At 40.7% G+C, this 22,336-nt stretch overlaps 1 protein-coding gene across 1 annotated transcript in view; it reads left to right on the top strand.

Moving 5' to 3' along the window:
- LOC132822663 (sterile alpha motif domain-containing protein 10-like) overlaps nt 1–22,336 on the top strand; it is a 107,781-nt gene that overhangs the window by 69,576 nt on the left and 15,869 nt on the right. The window contains exon 4 of the mRNA XM_060835912.1: nt 14,901–15,041. Within this exon, the coding sequence (XP_060691895.1) occupies nt 14,901–15,041 (141 nt within the window). The remainder of the gene's footprint in view (nt 1–14,900; nt 15,042–22,336) is intronic.

The raw sequence follows: 22,336 nt of genomic DNA on the forward strand, positions 1-22,336 counted from the left end.
GTTCCTCAATTTCTAGCTGACTGTTACAATCCCAATTAGGTGACCATCCCCATCTTATTTCTCATTTCCATCCAAATAACTTTCCTGGATATATTCTCAGGAATAGCATCCCTAAGTACAACAGTAATGCTACACCGAATCAAAAATACCACTCCCCCTCCTGTCTTGCCCCCCCATTCTATCATCTCTGTAGCATTTGTTTCCTGGAACATTAAGCTCTAGTCCTGTCCATCCCTGAGCCATGTAATTGCTATGATATCCTAGTTCCATGTTCCTAACCATGTCCTGAGTCCATCTGTCTTCCCTGTTCGCCCTCAGTCAGGGCAGTTTAATTTGTCAGTCCAACCTTGTTTTCTGCTGCCTCATTCCTGCCTGCCTAGATTGTTTGACCCACTCCTTTTCCCCAGTATACACAGATTGACCTCTTTCCTCATTTCCTTCAATCCCAACCCCCCCAACCTTACTAGTTTAAATCCTCCTGAGCAGCTCTAGCAAATCTTCCTGCTAGTATCTCTGTCCTCTTCCAATTCAGGTGCATTCGGTCCTTCTTGTACAGGTCACTCTTACCCCAAAAGAGATTAGAAAGATTCAAAAATGTGAACCCTTCTCCCCTTCAACAGCTCCTCAACCAAACATTCATCTGTCCTCCTCGTCCTACCCTCACTAGCTTGTATCACCAGGAGTAATCCAGACATTACTACCCTCAAGAACCTCCATTTTAAATTGCTGCCTAACTTTCTATATTCTCTCTTCAGAGTCTCATCCTTTTCCATCACAGATCATTGGTTCCAAAGTGTAAAATGACCTCCTGATGGTCCCTCTCCCCTTTGAGAACACTCTGCACCCTCTCTGAGATATCCTTGATCCTGACACCAGGGAGGCAACACACCATTCTGATTTTTCGCTGTTGACTACAGAAATGTTTATCTGTGCCTCTGACGAGAGAGCCCTCTATCACAATCGATCGCTTGGAACCTGATATACCCCTCATTACAGAGCCAGTCTTGATATCAGAAGCTTGGCTGTTCATGTGACATTCCCCTGAGAGTCCATCACCCCCTAGATTTTCCAAAACAACATAATTGTTTAAAATGGGGATAGCCACAGAAGACCCCTGCACGACCTGCCTCCCTCTCCTACCTTTCCTGGAGTTAACCCATCTACTTGATGTATCTGCGGCTTTTCTTCCTTCCTATAACTGTTATCCATCACATCCGTTAGAACTTGTAAGTTTCTCACTACCTCTAACTGCCACAATCTTTCCAGAGTGCCAGGATATCGCGATGGTCCAGGTAGGGTGGGCTAGGACTTTTTCCCTCTTGCGATGCAGTGTGGAGCTCTGCAATGTGATCTTCCTAGATAGCCATGATCTTGGATCCATCCTGTATACTTTTTAACTTGTAACCTTGCTGTAAGTCTACAGTAGTGAGTAGGGTGGGTTCTTTCTTGATTATATGTTTTATTGAGATCTGTCTCTTGATTAATTTTTTTTTAAAAATATAAATCATAAGTACTAAGTTATCCTGGAGCATTGTTTCTTCAGAGCAATAAGATGGTGATATTTTGTATGAATGTAGATGGTGAAGTAGCCAAGATGGCCTTTAGTAAAGTGATATGTTGTTCGTGTTGGATGTGGGAGTTTAGGGAGACCTTCAATGTTACTGATGATTATGTCTGTAGATCAAGAAAGAACCCACCCTACTCACTACTGTAGACTTACAGCAAGGTTACAAGTTAAAAAGTATGCAGGATGGATCCAAGATCATGGCTATCTAGGAAGATCACATTGCAGAGCTCCACACCGCATCGCAAGCGGGAAAAAGTCCTAGCCCACCCTACCTGGACCATCGCGATATCCTGCCACTCTGGCAAGATTGTGGAATCCCAGGAAACAGTCAGAAAGCAACTTACTCCAGTTTTCACCATCCAGGGACACTGAAAAGTGGAGGAGGTACGTTCGAGGCTGGGCCTGTGGCCCAGACTGCAGTAAACTTGGACTCGATTTCTTACCAGGTCTTGTTGAAGGAGCTTGTAGAATCTCACAAGATGTTGGGCATGCAGATAGAGGAGAAGCTGGCCCTGATCTCCATCATGCTGCAGAAGCATGAACAGCAGCTGGGAGACCAGGAGAAAAGGAGGGATGAGATAGAACATAAAGTCACAGTGGTGGAAGCTGATACCAGTTCCTCCAAGGATAGGATCCAGGTCCCGGAGATGTAGGTCCATAATTTGCGTGCCATGTTGACGACCTAGAGAACAGGGGCAGGAGAAAAAGTATTCGGATCATCGCTCTGCGGGAGGGTAAGGGAGGTGAGCGACCGGTGGAATTTATTGAGGACTGGTAGCCAAAATTCCTGAACTTGGAGGCTGGAATGAGAGGATTGAAGGTTGAGAGACCTCACCGGGTCACAGTGCGGAGGTCAGGTCTGGACCAACGTCCTCATCTTCTGTTGGTGTGGTTTTAACACAATAAGGATAAGTAGAGAATCATGGAAGCTTCCAGAATCCAGGGGTAGGATCTGAAAACCCTAGTTTACTTGGGCTCTAAGATCATGTTCTTCCTGAAGTTCTCGGCGGCGGTGATCTGGAAAAGACAATCCTCTGATGTTGTCAAGAAGAGAGTGAGTCAACTCAGGATCCAGTATTCTCTGAGGTATCTGGCGGTGCTTCAGATCACCTTAGATGGATCTGTACATCTCTTTGACACGTCAGAGAAGGCAAGAGACTTTGTGGACAAATTAACTTAATCTGAACAATTTAGTATGTCCAAATAGCAGTGCTGTTTGGGTATGTCTCAGCTTCTCTTTTACAAGAAGAGCAAGTCTGGTCAGGACTTTGTTTTCCTTTTTTTTTATTGGTAATAATCTGTTCTAAATAATGTTTGAGATTGGTTGGGATGTGTACTTTCAATTTCTAAGTTAAATTATACCAAAGGATGGCTGGGGTACTTAGCCTTGTTATTTCAAAATTTCTTTGTTCACATTGTTACTTTATGGTGTACTTTCTGTTTCTTTTCTGCTTGGGTTTGTGGTGCGGCTCTAGCTGGGAGGAGGGAAAATGGTTGGGATGGCTAAATATCTACTTATGGGCAGTTTATGCCTTGTTCAGGTATTTAAATGCCTGGGCTAGTGTATTGGCAGCAGGATGGAAAGTTGGGTTCTGGGATGTGTAGATGCCCCCATTTTGGGCAGAGGGGGGTGAGTTCCCCTGTTCAGCACCACTGGCACTTTACATGTTGATTTGTTTTTTTGGTTTTTGTTGTGCATTATCTTTGATAGCTTTGTAAGTTTATTAACTGTAGCGGGTTTAGTTTATGTAGCTTTTAAGTTCAAAGGATCTTGTGACACCAAGGCTCAGCGATTTGTAATTCGATTTCTGCTCTCTGGAATCTAAATGTTACTGCAGAAGGTTATGGCGAGTGACCTGATTAAATGGTGTACCTGGAACATTAATGGGAGTCACTCACCAATTAAGAGGAAAAATGTACTTTTGAGTCTTACAAGAGAAAAGATGGGTATTGTTTTATTACAGGAGAGACACCAAGATGATAGGGAGCATTTAAACCTATAGCAGAATGGCTTTGATCAGGTTTACTTTTCATCTTTTAATACCAGAAGTAGAGGAGTGGCTATATTGGTAAGGAGGAATCTCACATTTAGTTACTAGAGTGTGTTAAAGACACACGGAGATTTGTAATCCTCAAAGCCCTGATAAACGGGGAAGAATATGGTGTTTTAAATGTTTACTGTCCTCTGGCCCATCCCCTCAAATTTCTGGTAGATTCGTTCTCTAAATTGATCAGTGTCGAGTCACGGCATACCATTATAGGGGAGATTTTAATTGTCTTATGGATTCCATTGTAGACAGGTTGTCCAAAGGTGTCCCCCAACTATTCCACCCCCCCCCATGCCCTCTGTACAAACTAAATAATTAGTGGGTCTGTGTTTGGAGTTAGGGTTACTGGATGTCTGGGGCTATCTCCACCCTACAGACAGGGATTTTACATTTTTTATCAATCCACACAGATGTCACACCAGGATTGATTTTTTTCCTGAACCTCATGGCAACCCTGGACTTAGTGGCATCTTTTATAATTGGTTATATTACCAGTCACTCTGCAGTGTGCCTGTTGGTTAAGATTAAGGACGCTATAGTGGGCCTGAGGCACTGGCAAATGGATCCCTTTATCCTTAAGGATAATAAATTTGTGGAGTACTTTTCTAAGGAATTTAGGGCATTCCTAGATATTAATTCAGGCTTGGTTAGTAGCTCATCCATCCTTTGGGAAACTGCCAAAGCCTATGCCAGGGGGTTAGTTATTTCCTGCACTGCCAGTAGGAAACAGCAGAAGGGTGAGCAGTAACGTCTCCTCAAAGCACGGTTGAAGGTAGCCAAGAAGGCTTATTTTGACAGGCCCTCATTGCTCAAGCTACAGAGGATTATAGCGCTGTGGTCTGCATTGAATTCCGTGCTCACGCAGACAGCAAAGAAGGAGCTCACTTTCACAAAACAAAGTTTATATGAGCATGGTGACAAGCCAAGCAAGTATCTAGCATATCTCACCAGGAAAAGGAATGCTCCTCAAACCATTACATCAATCTGGGAACCTAATATGTGATTCCAAAAAGATTAATGTGGCATTCCAGAGATTGTACTCTGAATTATACCAATTTGAGGGTTGTGAGTTGAGGTGGGCCAAGGATCTGGAGCTCCCGGGTGTGACCCCCGAACAGCAGTCTTTTCTCAGTGCCCCCTAACCAGAGTAAGAGGTGCAGGAGGCTATGAAGCAGCTTCAGAGTGGAAAGGCACCTGGTCCTGATGGACTTCCCAGCGAATTTTATTTGGAATTTATAAATGTATTGTCAGGCCCGATGCTCAACATGTTCAATGACTCGTACAGTCATGATCATCTCCCACCATCTCTAAGAGAAGCCAATATTTCGCTTATTCTTAAAAAAGGGAAGGTCCCAGAGGACTGTGCTTCCTACAGGCCCATTTCACTCTTAAATATTGACTTTGAAATCTCTCCAAGATTCTTGAGTTAAGGCTGGAGACTGTGTTACCTTCTATTGTTAAAGAGGACCAGACGGGCTTCTTAATGGGCTGCAGATCCTCCAAAAATGTCAGGAGGCTGCTTAATATAATCCAAGTGTGTCAACAACAGTCAATACAGGGAGTGGTGATTTCTCTGGATACAGAGAAGGCATTTGACCGAGTTGAGTGGCCATATTGTATTTATACTCTGGAACGGTTTGGCTTGGGCGAAGCCTTTATAAGATAGGTAAAGGTTCTCTACGGTCACCCTCTCACTGCAGTCATTCACATTGGAGTACAATCAAGCAATTTTAACATTTTTAGAGGCAGCCGACAGGGCTGTCCCCTTTCACTGTTGCTTTTTACATTGGTGATTGACCCATTGGCAGAGGCCATTCATAGGGATCCTAACATGTTGGCTGCAGAAGTTGGATCAAAATTACATAAGATTTTGTTGTACACGGATGATGTTCTCATTTTTTTTGTCAAATCCAGTAGTTTTGGTGCCTTGCCTGATAAAATGCCTCAGCTTGTTTGGCAACTTTTCAGGGTACAAGATTAATTTTGCAAAATCAGAGGCTATCTTATGGGTGGTCTTACAAAGGTGCTAGGTCTTGTGGGCAAATTTTGATTCCCATTTAAGTGGTCACGGAGAGTTTTATGTATTTGGGCAGATTCATCACTCCGATTCTTGATCAGTTGTTTAAACTAACTTTGTTCAATTATTTGACAAACTCAAACAAGACCTTCAAAGTTGGGAGACACTTCCGGTCTTATGGTTTGGTCAGATAGCTCTTATGAAGGTGAATATTCTCCCCTGATTGTCGTACCCAATACAGATGGTCCCCCTGATTTTCAATAAGCAAACCATCAGGAGACTGAACAGCTGGTTCATCTCTTTTATATGGCAATGCAAGTGGCCCTTATTTAATTAGCTAAACTGCAGTTGCCTCACAGGCTGGAGGGAATGGATCTCCCAGACATTAAAAACTATCAACTAAGCTCACTTTTATCTTACATGAGTGATTAGGCTTGTGGGGACCCTCTTTCAATATAGTTAGATATCGAAACCTCTCAGACATGGTGCCCCCTTACTAGCTTGCTGTTATCTTCTTTGGACAAAATGAGGACAGTTAAGGAATATCGCCAAAAGTCCAATAGTTATCAATATTGTTAAAGCATGGAGAGCAATTGGGCAGAGGGAAGGCAATATTGGCAAAACATTTTGTTTTACACCTATAGTGGTAATGCCGGATTTACAACCAGGGATGATGGATTCAGGATCCAAACATTAGGCAGCTAGGGGTGTGTCTTGCATGGACGATATATTTGAGGGAGACACAATTGTGTCTTTTGATCATTTAGCATGCAAATACAAGCTATCTAACAGGGACCTCTTTCGTTTCTTTCAAGTTAGGGATTTTATTCAAAAAGTCTATACTTTTGACTGATCCCTGCAAATCTGACATAGAGAGGAGGGTGCTCAGTGCTAAGAGTACTTTCTGTCAGCACTTTATATCATCAATTGGGGGGACAACCCCTCAGATGAGTTCAATCGATTTTGCAGGGAGTAGGAGAGAGAGCTAGGCATTGAGGTCTCTTCAGAGGCATGGGAATATATTTGGGAAAATGCAAGAAAGATATCAATTTGCAAGAGGCCCCACGCTTTACAGTTGAAGATTCTCCACAGGGTCCACATGGCTCTGGATCATTTGTCAAAATTTAAACCAGGAGTATCTTCAACATATCCCAAGTGTAAAGTTAGAACTGGCACTCTTACCTATTGTCTCTTGTCCTGTGGTAGGCTTCAAACATACCGGAGCGCTGTGGCAGGTGCAATGGAGGGGATTTTGGGTGTAAAGGTGGAGAAGGACCTGATCTCTCTTCTTCTTGGCCTGTCCAGTGTGTTCCCTGTAGATGCACATGGGAAAAACTTTTACAGCATCCTCACTTTCTGTGCAAGAAAGAATGTTTTGTTAGGTTAGGTATCCGAAAATCCACAGGGCCTGTCAGGCTGGTGGAAGATTGGTATGGAGCATATCCAATTGGATTTTATTACAAGTGTGGTACATCACAAAACTGAAAATTTCTATAAGACATGGTGGCCCTTTTTGGAATATCTGGACACAGATTTGTCTGCCACACTAATAAGGGTTTTTATACAGTCGTAACGATTGTGCTTTACGAGTCCAATATCCAGAGAGAAGAAACTGCGAAGGTATGAAGAGGTGAATGTTAATGCTCTCGATATTTGAGAGTTAATGATTTGTTTGGCTAAGATGCATTATTATTTATTAGTTTGTTGTTAGTTATTATTTATTTAGTTAAGTAGTTGGGTTTTTTTTAATATATATACATACTTATACATTTGTACATGAGGGCAATTTGGATTTTTAACATTTTTTTTGGTGTTCTTTCTTTGTATTGTTTTGCATTTGTTGTAATATGAAAGAAATCTGTTTTTCAATAAAAATATATTTTTAAAAAATGCATATACTTACCTGTTCCTGTGCTGTGGGCTGTCCTACACAGGTTCCTCCAAGGTCAGCTGTGAATGTTAGTGTTTGTTAATCTTTCCTAGACGCACTCCAATATCCAGAGATACATGAACTCAAACAGTAAAGACAGTAACTGTATAGATTCACTGCTGTGTCAGTTAGCACTGTAGGTTTCTTTCTCTCTCTTCCTCACTGACCATGTGGTTGCTACCTTTTGTCTGTCTTCCTCCTTCTAAAAGTGCCATTGTTTTGATCTTTTTGCTCCAGCGTTCCAAAACAATACATCAGCTTATAAAGCAGTAATTGCTGCTCCTTGAATTCGAGGAAATCACCTTCAACACCTAAAATACTTCAAAAAAGAGCAGCTCTTATCGCCACAACTTTTTCCTGTCCTCCATCTTGGATTACCCGTTCTGACTGCAACTTCACAACATATTTTCTTACCAGTCTTGGCATCTATGAATTTATCTACCATAACTTCATTCCCCAAATCTAAGTTATTAATGCAAATTATGAAAAGCTGAGGAACTAGCACAAACTACAATAGATTCCATTCATGACACCTGCCAATCAGGGAGACACTCATTTATATGTATTCCCTGTTTAATGCAAGCTAGAGTATCTTCTATCTATGCAAATATGTTACTTCACATACAATGAGCTTTTATTTTCCACAATAACCTTTTATAAGGCACCATTTCAAATGCCTTCTAAAATCCAAATATTATATACCTACAGGTTCCCCTTTATTCACAGCACATCCTTCAAAGAACTCCTTGGATATTTAGTTCGCAGAGTGTGGTGCTGGAAAAGCTCAGCAGGTCAGGCAGCATCTGAGGAGCAGGGGAATTGAAATTTCGGGCATCAGCCCTTCATCAGGAATGCTGATGCCCAAAACATCAATTCCCCTGCTCCTCGGATGCTTCATGACCTGCTGTGCTTTTCCAGCACTGCACTCTCGACTCTGATCTCCAGCATCTGCAGTCCTCACTTTCTCCATATTTAGTTCCCAGTCCTGAATCCCTTGCAGGCATATCTCTGTTCTACCATCAATGTTGCATCCATTAATTTCAATCTCATTTACCTTGTTTCGTATGCACTTAAAGTACAACATCCCCAGTCCTACATTGATTGTCCCATTCTCATAGTTTGCCCTTGTCTACTGTGCCTGAAGTTAGATTCCTGAGCCTTTCTGTACTCTCTGCCCTATTACCTGCTTTGGAAACTTTAGTAACTTTTGCTGAACCCTCACCCCACTTTAACTTTTTCCATAATTCTGCATGCAACTGAACCCACCCACCATTATTTCATTTAAAGCCCTACCCACTGCCCTAGTTTCCAATTTGCCAGGACTCTGGCCCCAGCATGATGCAGGTGGAGCCCATTTCATTGGAACAGCTCCCTCCTTCCACAGTGCTGGTGCCAGTGACCATGAATTTGAGCCAATTGCTCCAACACCAATCTTTGAGCCATGCATTTACCTCTTTAATCTTGTTGACCTTGTTCATGACTCAGGTAGTAATCCAAAGACTATTACTTTTTTAGTTCTGCATTTTAATTTTGCACCTCGCTGCTCAAATTCCTTCAGCAGAACCTCTTTTGTCTTTCTACCTATATCATTGGTACTTACGTGGACCATAACAATTGGATCTTTACCCTCCCACTCCAAGTTCCTCTGCAGTCCAGATGAGATGTCTTGAACCCAGGCACCAGGCGGGTAACACAGCCTTTGGAACTCTTGATCCTGGCCACAGAGAACAATGTCTATTCCCTGAGTATACCATCCCTGATTAGAACTACGTTTCTCTTTACTTTCCCCTTTTGAATGGCTCCCTGTACCATGATGCTGTGTATCCTCCCTACAGCCCCCATTCTGATCCACACAGGGAGAAAGAATCTCAAACCTATTAGACAAGCTCAAGACCTGAGACTCCTTTAGCACGACCTCCTGTATCCCTCCACTGGCCTTGCTCTAATTCACACTGTTCTGTCCCTGACGACTGACCGAATTTCAGCTAGTCAATAAGGGATGTGACTGCCTCCTGAAACACATCATCCAGTATCTCTCCCCATCCCTGATGTGTCACAATGTTTGAAGCTCAGACTCCAGCATCTCTAAGCCTGAGTTCCTCAAGCAACCAACACTTGTTACAGATGTGGTCACTATGAACAGCAGTGCGATCCCCCAGCTCCCACATCATACAGATACAACACATCACCTGGCCAGGCATCTCTATTTTAATTATTTAGTTCTTACTTTGATTTTTAAAATAATCCTCCTGGTCTTGTAGTTTGTAACCTGTAAATATTTCCCCTATTTACCTTAAATCTGAAAGTAATCTCAAATAGACAGTCAAATTGGTAGCTATTACCAACCAATGAACTTACAGTTCACTTGTGATGACACTATTTTGTGCTGGGCCCCGATTCTGGTCTTCAGTTTATCCTGTTAAAAATTTTTTTACAACCTATGAACCAAAAAAGCAAGCAAAAAAAAACACATCTTCCTCTCCACACAGAATTCCCATGCTCCCTCCAAATTCCCAAGCAAAATTTTCACTTGGGCTATGTCTCATGTGCTGTGATTTTTCCTTCCTGACTGTGTGCTGCTTACCTCAAACTCGTTGCACTTTACCTGCAGCACTGACTTTGGACCAATCTCTGTACTGGAACCAGACCAGCCCCATAGCTGACTGTAGTAGCACCCCTTAACTGACTGTCGTCTACCTTGACACCACTAACAATTAATCCCTTTTGGCTTTTAGATTTGGTCATTTTCCTGAACCACATGCAAAATGTTTGCTTTATAATCTGCTGACTCAAGCTGTAGATGTTGTACTGACATAACATGATGCTATCTAGCACCCTGTCCACCCATTTGACTGTTCAGAGCTTTGATACATGGCAGAACTCCTCCCTCTCCTTCTGCACTATAAAAACAATGTAAGGCACAGAGGCTGGCAGCTTCCAAATAAGCATAACATGACTGAGCACTGAGAAAGGAAGCTAAGATCTATAAAATGCACCCTTTGTAGTTGCATGAAACATATGTGGTCTCGTGTGCAAAGTAACCTGGCAGAAATATGCCACTTGTAAGTGTGCCAAAGCTCCAAGGTGAAGCCGAGAATGACTGTAAAGATGGGTGAATTGGTCCGAAAGCAGCATTGATGATGTGGTGAGGCTGTGCAAGAGCAGTGACCTCTTGCATGGATGAAGGGTGGTTAGAAGTCAATGTTCATATTGCATGTAGGCATGTTGTGATGAAAGTCAAGCAATCTGACGGCCTGGAGAAGCAAGCAACAAGTTGTTGCTGGCAGTTAACCACTCTGAACTTCATGTTATGAGTTGGCACCCAATTAGATTCTTGGAGAAGGAGAGGAGAATTGAGAGCGCTATAGCTAATAATGAGATGCAAAAGCATACCAGTGAGGCCGATGTTGATTATTCGTGAGATTTTGAACTCCCTGTTTAAACCAAAAAATTTGGAAAAATTCTCAATGTTGAGAATCTGACTTTTACATTATTGGCACTTTTTCCCAAGTTTGTCACCATAGCCTATACTGCTGAAGCGAGCAGGCAATTCCACCCATTTACTCTATTTCTCTTTCAGTTGACGCTGCCAGACCTGTTGAGTTTCTCCAGCATTTTCTCTTTTTGTTCCAGATTTACAGCATCCACCGTACTTGCTTATACAGAGGAACCTCAATTATTTGGTGTTCGATTATCCGAATTTCGAATTATCCGGACCAAGATCGCAATACCACAAGATTATCCAACATTTGATTACCTGAAAATTTGATTATCCGAACAAAATACTCCCTGCCCGTGACATTCAGATAATCAAGATTCCTCTGTACTTTAGTTATTCCTGGAGCCCTGACCAATATTTATCCCTCAATTAACATCACTACAAACAAATTATCTCTTCATTATCACGTTCCTCTTTGTGGAGTTAATTGCAGATAAATTGGATATTTTTATTTCCCACACCGGCGACTGCGTTTCCAATATCGACAATAAAGTGTTTTGGGTTCACCTGAGGCTGTTAAAGGTCCAGTATGAATGAGAATCTTTGTTTTCTTTGTGTTTGTTACTGTCTTAGAGTGCCACTTCCTCCCTAGCAACAAGGTGGGGATTAGGAATTTAATAAGCAGTTGGATGTTCTGGAACTTTCTTTTCATTGTTACCTGTTTAAGACGAATAGGAAGACCCATTGATCTGAGAAAGTATTGTGTGTTTGTTTTTCTGAAGATAAATTGCACTGACTGGATTAAGCAAATATGATGATTATTGCTATTCTGTATGCTTATTTTACTGTGAAATAAGGCTGCAGTCATACCCAGGTCTCACCAATTGATGGTTCACTGGCCTTCAGACTAACTGAAGAAGCATGCATACAAGATATACAGATAACTCATTCAGGTGACAATGCAGGTACTACTGTCATAGTTATATTGCATAGCACAGTTATATTATCATATGATCAAAAATACAAAAATACTACAATCAGAATACATTAAAGAAGAAATAATACCACTGAAACTGGCAGACTCAAATTGTAACAGAGAATTTCTCATGATAATATGCATAAAACTTCTTATACCTTGCCCAATATTGGACAAGTTTAATGCAATTGAATTTGTTTTTGTTGCCTTTTTGCAAAATTAGAGTTAGAAAAACTTTTATTGTCACATGTACTCAAGAACAGAAGTATAGGAGCACAGTGAGAAACTTTACAATGTTGCCTCTTATGGAACCATTTTAGGACGAACTACCTAGGTACAAATCTTAGATACAAAAAGAAAAGTACAGAAGAACCTCGAGTATCTGGCATTTGATTATCCAAATATTGGATTATTGGACAACATCACAAGGTCCTGATGCTCACCTAAACAATGTTATCCTGCATTTGATTATCTGGAATGCAATTAACTGAACAAAATACTGCCCATCTGCGTCCTTCAGATAATTGAGGTTCCTCTGTAGTTGCAATACTTTACAGTGATTCATAGTATAAGTTGGAAATATAACACAGTTAAAAGGCTAAACATTACAGTCAGGTAAACAAATTACAAATAAACATTACTTTGCAGTAGCTCAGTGCAGGGGCTTCCACATGTTGTCTAACCGCATGCGCCAGAACCCAGTCCAACAACTGCCCCCCCCCCTCCAACACCCCATGCAGCAATCCTTCACTCTGCTCTGTATCTCACCGGATCTCAGCTGCTCCAAGGTAGGTTTTCTCCGGGACTCACTTCCCCGCGCTGACCTCTGCTCCGCGTCTGCACCCCTGTGGTAGCCTCTGCTCCAGGACTCAATTCCCCATGTCAGTCACCGCTCCAGGACTCAATGCCCTGTGCTGGCCTCTGCTTCAGGTCTCAATTCCCCATTCTGGCTTCTGCTCCGGGACTCGCTTCCCTGTGCCGGCCTCCACTCCAGGTCTCGATTCCCCATGCCAGCCTCTGCTCCAGGACTCAATTCCCCATGCCTCCGCTCCAGGACTTGATTCCCTGTGCTGGCCACCGCTCTGGTATTTGATTCCCTGCACAAGCCTCTGCTCCAGGGCTCCTTCACTCTGCCAGCCTTCGCTCCAGGACTTGATTCCCCATTTGGGCACTCGCTTTTCTGTGCCAGCCTTTGCTCTGAGCCTTGATTCCCTATGTCGGCCTCCGCTCCTAGACTCGATTCCCTGTGCAGGCCTCTGCTCCAGTTCTCAATTCCCCATGCCAGCCTCTGCTCCAGGACTCAATTCCCCATGCTCCACTCCAGGACTTGATTCCCTGTGCCAGCCTCTGCTCCAGAACTCGATTCCCTGTGCTGGCCTCTGCTCCAGGACTCGATTCCCTGTGCTGGCCACTGCTTGGGATTTGATTTCCCACACCAACCACCGCTCTGGGACTGCTTCACTCTACCAGCCTCTACTCATGGACACGATTCCCTGTGCCAGCCTCTGTTCAGAACTTGATTTTCTATGCCAGCTTCCACTCTGAGACGATTTTCCTCTACTCCAGGATTTGCTACCCTGTGCTGGCCTCTACTCCAGGATTTGATTCCCTGTGCTGGCTTCTGCTCCAGAACTCGATTCCCAGTGCTGGCCTCCGCTCAAGAATTTGATTCCCTGTGCCTGCATCCTCTCCTGGACTCGATTCCACACTCCAGGACTTGCTTTTCTGTGCCAGCCTTTGCTCCGGGACTCATTTCCCTGTGACAGCCTCTGCTCCAGGTCTCGATTCCCTGTGCTGCCCGCTGGTCTGGGATTTGATTCCCTGCACCAGCCTCCGCTCTGGGGCTGCTTCACTCTGCCGGCCTCTACTCAGGGATGATTCCTCTTGTTGGCCACCGCTGAACTGATAGGAATTTCTTGTCAAGCTCAGACAAGGGAGTTGATTTTTGGTCCCCCTTTACCCTGATTATTTTTAACCACAACTAGCCTGGAATTACTGTTTCACTTTGCTTTCACTACTTTCCAAAATGTGACACTCTAAGTAATTGTTCACAAAATGTTGGAATTAAAGTCGGTGAAGTTCAGCTTCACAGAATCCAGATGTGAAATACTGTGGAGGCAGAAAATCTGAAATAAGAACAGATATGTTGATGAAAAGGTGTTGACTTGAAAGGTTAACTGTGTTTCTCTATTCACAGATAGTTTCATGTGTACTGAGTAGTTCTGGCATTTTAACAGATACTAATATTTCATTTAATTTCATGTGCAGTTTAGGATATTTAAAAAGAAATTGAAATGTCTGTTGAAACAGAGTTAGGTCTCTTGCGGCATGAAGTAATGAAACATTCAGCAACAAAACAAATCTGTGAACAGCTTTGTAATCTGAAATGGTTTCATTTTTCTGTTCATGCTCATTAATGGCAGGTTTGCATTGACAGGAGTGGGTAAATGTTGGTGTAAGTCACTGCAAGGACATGTTCTGTCATTCTGAAGGAAATTGAATTGAATTGATTCCTGTCTTCGTGACTAGATTAAAATGCTGTAAGGCAAGGACAGTATGTCTGAGTGAACAAGTAGCTAATGGAATACAACAGATCACTTGCTCATGCCAGGGCTATTACTTATGCCATCTTGATGATTTTATCCGCTTATTGAATAATTACTTTATATATATTTGCCAAAATAATATTTTCTTTTTGGGCAGTTTTGCACTGATCAGTTATCGCTTTTTGCAGAATTCCCATGAGTCTTCTGTGCTTAATTGATTGTCAATATTGAACAAATAAAAGTCATAACAATTCCTAGCTTATATATTTCATTTTCTTTATTTCCTGCAGACAATAAATTCTGGATGTAAAGATAAAGAGAAAATCTTATATGCAAGCTGCAAATGCCAAATGTTTAGAAATGTGTCCTCTTCTCAGGTCGGGCATTACTCAGGCTAAATGGTGAAAAGCTGGAACGAATGGGAATAGTTCAAGAGGGGCAAAGACAAGAGGTACTTCAGCAGGTACTTCAGCTGCAGGTACGCGAGGAAGTGCGAAACCTACAACTACTTAAACAAGGTAAAGCTGGTTCAGTGGTGCAAAGATGATCACGTCTCCATTTTTACAATTTATTTCTGCATTGAATTTAGCAGATTTGAGAGTCAATGCTTCAGTTATATAAAATGATTGTTGATTGCCTGTGCATAGAACTTTAAACATACATTAATTTCAACATAAGTGACACAAGAAGCTTGAAATTAGGAAGTTTAGAAGGCATTTGAGGAAAAATAGTTTCACCCAGAGGATGTTGGAATCTTGAATGCACTGCCAAGGAACTTAGGAGGGGAAGGCAGTTTCACAACCTTTAAAAGGTACATGGATAAGCACTTAAAATTTTGTCATAATATTCAAGTCTCTGAGCAAAATGCTGGTAAGTGGGATTCGTATAGATAGGTTGGTGCAGACTCAATAGACTGAGTAGCCTCTTCTCTGTTATATAAATCTATGCCAAAGTAGTTGTGAGCCTGACACCATTATGACCCAAATTGTTTTAACTGAGAGGCATAATAACGACTGTGGAGGTTTATTCAGATTATACCAAAAATTATTATAGGCTCATTTATAACGTACGGTGAATCTGTGGTGATATTGTGAAACTTTAAAGAATGATTAATGAAACAACCATCATTTTAAACTCTGGATCATCATTTTAAAATAAGGAGGTGCTTATTTGAGACTGAGATGAGGAACTATTTTTTTCTCTCAGAGGGTTCTGAGTCTTTGGATTTCTCTTTGTCAACAGGCTGTGGATGCAAAATTTAAATACTTTTAATGGTAGAATTAGATGCATTCTTGATTACGAAGGAATGAAAGATTATCGGGGATATGCAACATTGTAGAGCTGAGGTTACAATCAGATCAGCCATGATCGTACTGAATGGAGAAGCAGGTTAGAAGGACCAAGTGTCTTACTCTTGTTCCTTGTTTGTATGTTGTTCATATGATGTTTGTTGAAGTTTCAATAAGATTAATTGAAACCTTCATTTGTGGAGCATTGTTGTGAGCACTCTGACAGTGGGTCAGGTAATTGATCAGGTTTGATTTACATAGTGTTTCCAGTTACGTTGAAAATAATGCAGTTGTTAGCAGGACAAAATCATTCTCAGGAATAAGTTCGAAAAATCTATATTGATATGAGATGTGGGGATCAATAAATTTAGAAAGGATTGACACAATTCATTTGATGCATATATTCAACATGCAAAATAAATGCTGCAAAGTATTTTGAAATATATTGAATAAGATAATGTGAAAAGATCAATTGGAATTTTGATCTGACATTAGTGATTAATGCATTTGCACAATTTTCCTCCTGTTTGTCTTTGCTAAAATGAGATAGAGAAAATTCATGACATTTATAGATATCATTCATCAACCTTAAAATGTATTAAATATAAAAATCTTTTCCATGGATTTTCAAATCAGTCTTCTAATAATTGTATGTTAACACTGCATTAGAGAAGTGGATGTCTTGCATTTTAACTGTTTATATGTGACTTATGAGGCTCCACTTAAGGAATCATAGTGATTGTTCCTCCCACATTAAAAAGACATGCTTCTTGAGGAGTCTTCACTTCTACTTCTAGTTCACAATATTCCCATTTTCAGTCAGAGTAGGCATAACCAAGTGGCAATCAACATCATTTCAGTTTGTTTACCATAATCAATTGTTTGGCCAGATACAATACCGATTCTACCTTTAATCTCTATATTCCACACACATTAACATTACGCTACAGTGAATTAAAAGACACACAATGTTGACTTCAGATAACATGGAGCCAACAAGAGACAACAATCTCTCCCAATGGATGGAATCTTGTGCCACTCCTAAGAGAGGGAGACAAGACAGGTAAGGGAACACAACTGCATGAAGCCAAAAGTCATATTCCCAATAACTGGATAGAAATGTTCAGTTAAATTCTCTAGGTTTGAAATCCAAGTCTAACTTCGCATGGTAAGTGTTGGGATTCCCTTTGCATATGTTTGCATGTTACGCATTCACACTGTTATGTAAGATAGTTAGTCTTAAAAGCAGATCAACCATTGTCTTACTGAATGGAGACAGGATTAACTGACATCAAAAGGGAAGCTCAGGATTCCTGAGAGGAGCTGACCAATGTTTCGTTGATTATTTTTAGCTTTAGTAATATTTAACTAAAACAGAAATGCATACTTATTCTGAAGTTGAACCTACCGTCTCACAGGAAGACATCATGCACTGTATTGTATCTAGCTATTGAATAATGTGTAATGTCCATCCATATTATAGGTCTGGTTATTTTCCATCTGGCACCTTCGTCTGCACCCTGAGTTCTCACTGGTTTAATAGTTATGTTTTCCAGCTTGTCTTCCAGTTTGCTCATGTTCACTAAGGATCATAATACCATGGGCTCCTGCTCTTGGTTTGTGTTATATTTCTTGGCCTTACTAAAATACACGTTCAGTCTTGCTATTTCTTTCTTTCTGCAATGCCACCATCTGACCTTTCAATGATTTGTGATGTCTCTCCAGATATTTTCACTCCCCAACTCACTATTTGAGCTTACACTGCACTTTCCTGCCTTCCAGCTTTGTACTTCATGTTCATAATTCATGGGTCGATGCATACAGCATTCAACCAGCTTATATATTTTGTGGCTTTCTTTGCTCTACTGACAATAGTTGCAGTTCTCCAGTGACTAGCCCCATCTGATAAATATTAGATTTTAAACTCCACTTTTGGGAACAATGGCCTCACATTGGTCACCAGAACTTATCTGTCCATCATCAGACAAGTTGTCAATTGTGGAAGTTTGAGCTTCATAGCTATAGATTAAAGTAGATTCCCTACAATGTGGAAACAAGCCCTTCAGCCCAACTAGTCCACACCGACCCTCTGAAGAGTAACCCACCCAGAGCCATTTCCCTATGACTAATGTACCTAACACTGTGGGCAATATAGCATGGTCAATTCACTTGACCTGCACATCTTTGGACTGTGGGAGGAAACCGGAGCACCTGAGCAAACCCACGCATACAGGGAGAATGTGCAAACTCCACACAGACAGTTGCCCAAGGCTGGAATCGAACCTGGGAGCCTGATGCTGTGAGGCAGCAGTGCTAACCACTGAGCCACCGAGCCACCATGCAGCCCTAACTGTGTAACATTTGAGTACGAAAGCTAACCACTTTCTCATTATTTGCCATAATGTCTTTAGCATCTAAACATTTGCCTGAACGGTTTGGTTCTCATGCTGTGCAATTGTTATTTTTCCATCTTTACCAATTATCTTCACTGTCTCTCTCTCTCTCTCTCGAGCCTGGTATTAAACTTTAGCCTCGCTGAATTCTTTCCAAGATGTTAGCTTTAACAAAAGCCTCTCTGCCTGCATGCAGTACAATCAAATTCTCCAAAAATGCAAATCTATTTGATGGTCCTTCCCAAAGTGGGGGCTACTCACTCATTACTGATGAAATTTTAGCAAAAACTAACTGATACTGACTATATCTTTTAACCATCTGCACTGACTTCTTAGCATGTACAGCCCATACTAGAGCAGATAATATTTACATTTTGGCTAATCTGTCAAAATTGCCTGAACCATTTTGTACATTATTGGAAGGTTTCATTGCCATATTCATAACTATTTTGTTCATACCAACATCTCTAAATACATTATGTAAAATCTATGCCATTTTCAGTGAGAAATTTTGTTGGTGATGCAAGTTTGATTCTACCTGCTTTTCTATTACTTTATCCATAACTGTTTTCTTATCTTTATCATGTATTATTGGTGATTCACAAAGTGATTCTAAAAAACTTGTTTTTTTTCTTGATCTCATGCCTTAAAAACAAAACTCATTATCTTGTTGAAATCTCTCACTATGGGCAGACTTTCTGTAGGCAATGGTGATGTCCTGTGGTGTTTCTGACAAATTTCATACCTACCATATATCTTCTATGAATTTGTGATACTCCCATACCTTTTTCCTGCATACTTTATAAAAGGTTTTATTCTTTTACGAGACGGATGAGCAAATTGCCTAAGTAGTTTTACACAATTGACTTTTTATCTGCTAGACCTCTATCCCTTGATGTCAATAACACTGTTTTAATTTCTTTAGTGGAGAGATTATGTTCCATTAAAAGAATGCAATAGTGTCCTGATTGTGTAAATTGCAATTTCACAAATTTTCCAAAAACAGTAACTTGATTGTTTTTTATATCCAATTTAATTTGTGCTTTCTTCATCAGTGTCCTACTTAATTGATTGATTCTGGCTATTTCACAAAAACTATTCCTTTTAAAGTTTTTTATTGTGTTATCAGTCCCAAATCTAACACTGGTAGGACTCTTAAATTTCTTAATTTTGTCCTGACTTTCGTTATTTGGAGGGTCTAAGCAACATTTTAACCAAAGCTTTCCACACATTGTGGACAGGCACTCACTGCCTAATACTGTACAATTGAGAAAAAAACATTTATCACTGGGCTGAAAGTTTGTGACCAATGCAACACCCTCTCTTTGATGCATATCTCCACATTTTCCCCCAAATTTTCCATTTCATATTTAGTCTCAAATACTCCATTATACCCATTGGACAGTTCATGGTGTAATGGCATTTTGAATTTCAAATGAAACATCAACTGACTAAATCCTGAGCAGTTCTGAGGGTTATTCTTTTGTTGAAAATCCTTCTCTATCTTCTTAACATTATCAATAGCATATCCGTCCTAATTTCTCTAAGTTATATTTCTCCTTTTGTACACCATTTTATGCAGCAAAGAGCTTAAGTCCAGACAGAGTCTTCTCTGGTGCTTTACTCTTTAATTGATACTGACTTGCTCCTGTCATGGCCTATTTATCATTTATTATTAATACCTTTCCTGTTTGCCTTACCTGTATTTTTTAATTTAATTGATCCCTTGCCCTCACTATTTAATTTGCAAGAATACCAACCACAGCATGGTTCAGATGAAGAGCATCCCAAGGTTACAGATCCAATTTTCTATCCAGCTGGTGCCAGTGTCTCATGAACTGGAAGCCAATTCTCTCACACTAGTCTCTGAGCCATGCCTTCATCTCTCTAATTTGTTTTTTTTTAATGTGAAATTTCACACATTTTAGAGTCCTGCCTATGTCACTGCAACTTACATGGATCATAATGACTAGAACCTTCCCCCCCCCCCCCGGCTAGAATGCATTCCTCTTCCACCCTGAGCAAGTATCTCTAATGCTGACATCAAACAAATAACACAGCTATCTTGACTGAAGATTTCACTGCATAAAACAGATTGAATCCCTTTAACCATACTCCACTGCATTCCTTTTTGTTCCCCAACTTGAATTCTGTACCACAAAGCCATTGTCAATTGGTTCATCCACACTGCAGCCTCCACCCACATTCAGACAAGTTGTGACAATCTCAAACCTGTGGGACAATTGCAAAGACTGGCTCCTGTCCTCAGATAAGAGCCCTCTATCTGCCTCACTCTCAGTGACACTCTCCTATCCCTGAACACTGACCAAATCGGAAATCACCAGCCAACAGGAGTAACTGCATTCTGATAACCAAGAATCGGGCAAACCTTGTCCCCCAGTGATATTACAGTATTTGTAATTCATCCGCTAGTTCATAAACTCTGATCAATGCTATTCAAGCCTCAAACATAGTCTTTGGATATATTTGCCCTGGATCACAATTGCATCCAGGAGCTTTCATGTGCTGTAACATGTTAGCTATCCTGTCATCCTTAATGTATTGTAATTAACTCAAAAGCCCTATCTAACCCAATTACTGAAAAAAACAATTTCAGTTGTTTTTTTACTTAACTCATCTCAACTATAATTCTATTAACATAGTCCCTGTTAAGACCTTGCTTATAGCTGGAAACTTTACAATTTAAACTGTAGACCCTAATTAAATACAAAATTATATTTGTGGAAAAATATTTGGACCCCTTTATCCAATAATGGCTAGTCTAGGGATCTCTCTTATGTGAACCAGCCCAGTAATCTTCTCCCATCATCTTCCCTGATTCCTTTTGGGACAGGAAGATTCTGCCCAAGGTCTTATAAACTGATAATCAGCAGCAAACCATCCAGAAGAGCTAATAGGAAAGACTACTCCATGCAAATAATTGTAGGCATTTGGAAACTTGTCCCATTGAAAGGATTGAATACTCGCTCAATTAGTAACTTTAAATCCGAGTTTGATGACGTTTTGCTCGCTTCAAAAGGATTATATAATCAATATGAAATAAAGGCAGAAGCAAGCCATTAAGCACCTCGAGTCTGTCCAGCCATTTAATAAAGTCATGGCTGATCTGTTTGTCTTTCAAATTCCACATACACATTTGCCCTTGACATCCTTTGAATCTTTTGCTGAACAAAGGTTTATCTAACTCTTCCTTTAAAATATGTAATGCCCCCACTTTCCCGACCTTCTAAAGTGAGAGTTCCAGAGTCACACCACAATCATCTGAGAGAAAAAAATCATCTCTATCCTAAAAGGGTGATCCCTAAATGAAAACAGTGGTTCCTAATTTTGAACTGATCCAAGAGGAAATATTCTTCCCACATCCACCTTGTCAAGACCATTCAGAATCTTAGATAGTTCAATGAGATAACACCACCCTCTTCTAAACTTCAGTGGAAAGCTGATTTGAAAGCTCGCTGATGCTAATGTAACATAGTTTACAATAATATCCCTCAGATTTAAAACTTAATAGCACCATGTGATAAGTTAGTTTGAAATAAATGCCATCCTCTCTGATTTTTTATTTGGAGTTGTTGATAACATTATTGCAGAATTTTAAACTGAGAAAAGGATCCTCTAAGGCATTCTTCAGGGAATCTTTGAAGAATTGCTTTTTTCATAATGACAGTACTATGCAGCATATAATGCACATTCCACTCTAAATTCTGCTTAAAGTTAATGTCCCATTCAGGGCACAAGGTCTAATTGTTCTAACTTAAACTCACCCTGAAGTGAAATGAAGAATAACTACTGATGCTGAAGAAGGTTTGTGGACCATCAGCTGCTTGCAGATCTCCAGGTCAGAAAAACTGAACTTACTGTATCAACTTAAATATCAGACAACTCCAAGTTATAGTCCAACAGTGTTGGACCATAGCTAGAGTGTTGTCCTTCATCAAATAGCTAGTGGGGCAGGATCATAAGACACAGAATTTGTAGCACAACGTCACAGTATCATGCAACTGATACGCTATATTGAACAAACTTAGATTGCTGTTAAGTCTTTCATTTTTGGAATGGGTTGCATGTTTTGATTCATTAATATGTAAATCCCAGAACCTTTTTCAAGCC

Source organism: Hemiscyllium ocellatum, chromosome 15 (genome assembly GCF_020745735.1).
Source record: "Hemiscyllium ocellatum isolate sHemOce1 chromosome 15, sHemOce1.pat.X.cur, whole genome shotgun sequence".
Classification (NCBI taxonomy): Eukaryota; Metazoa; Chordata; class Chondrichthyes; order Orectolobiformes; family Hemiscylliidae; genus Hemiscyllium; species Hemiscyllium ocellatum.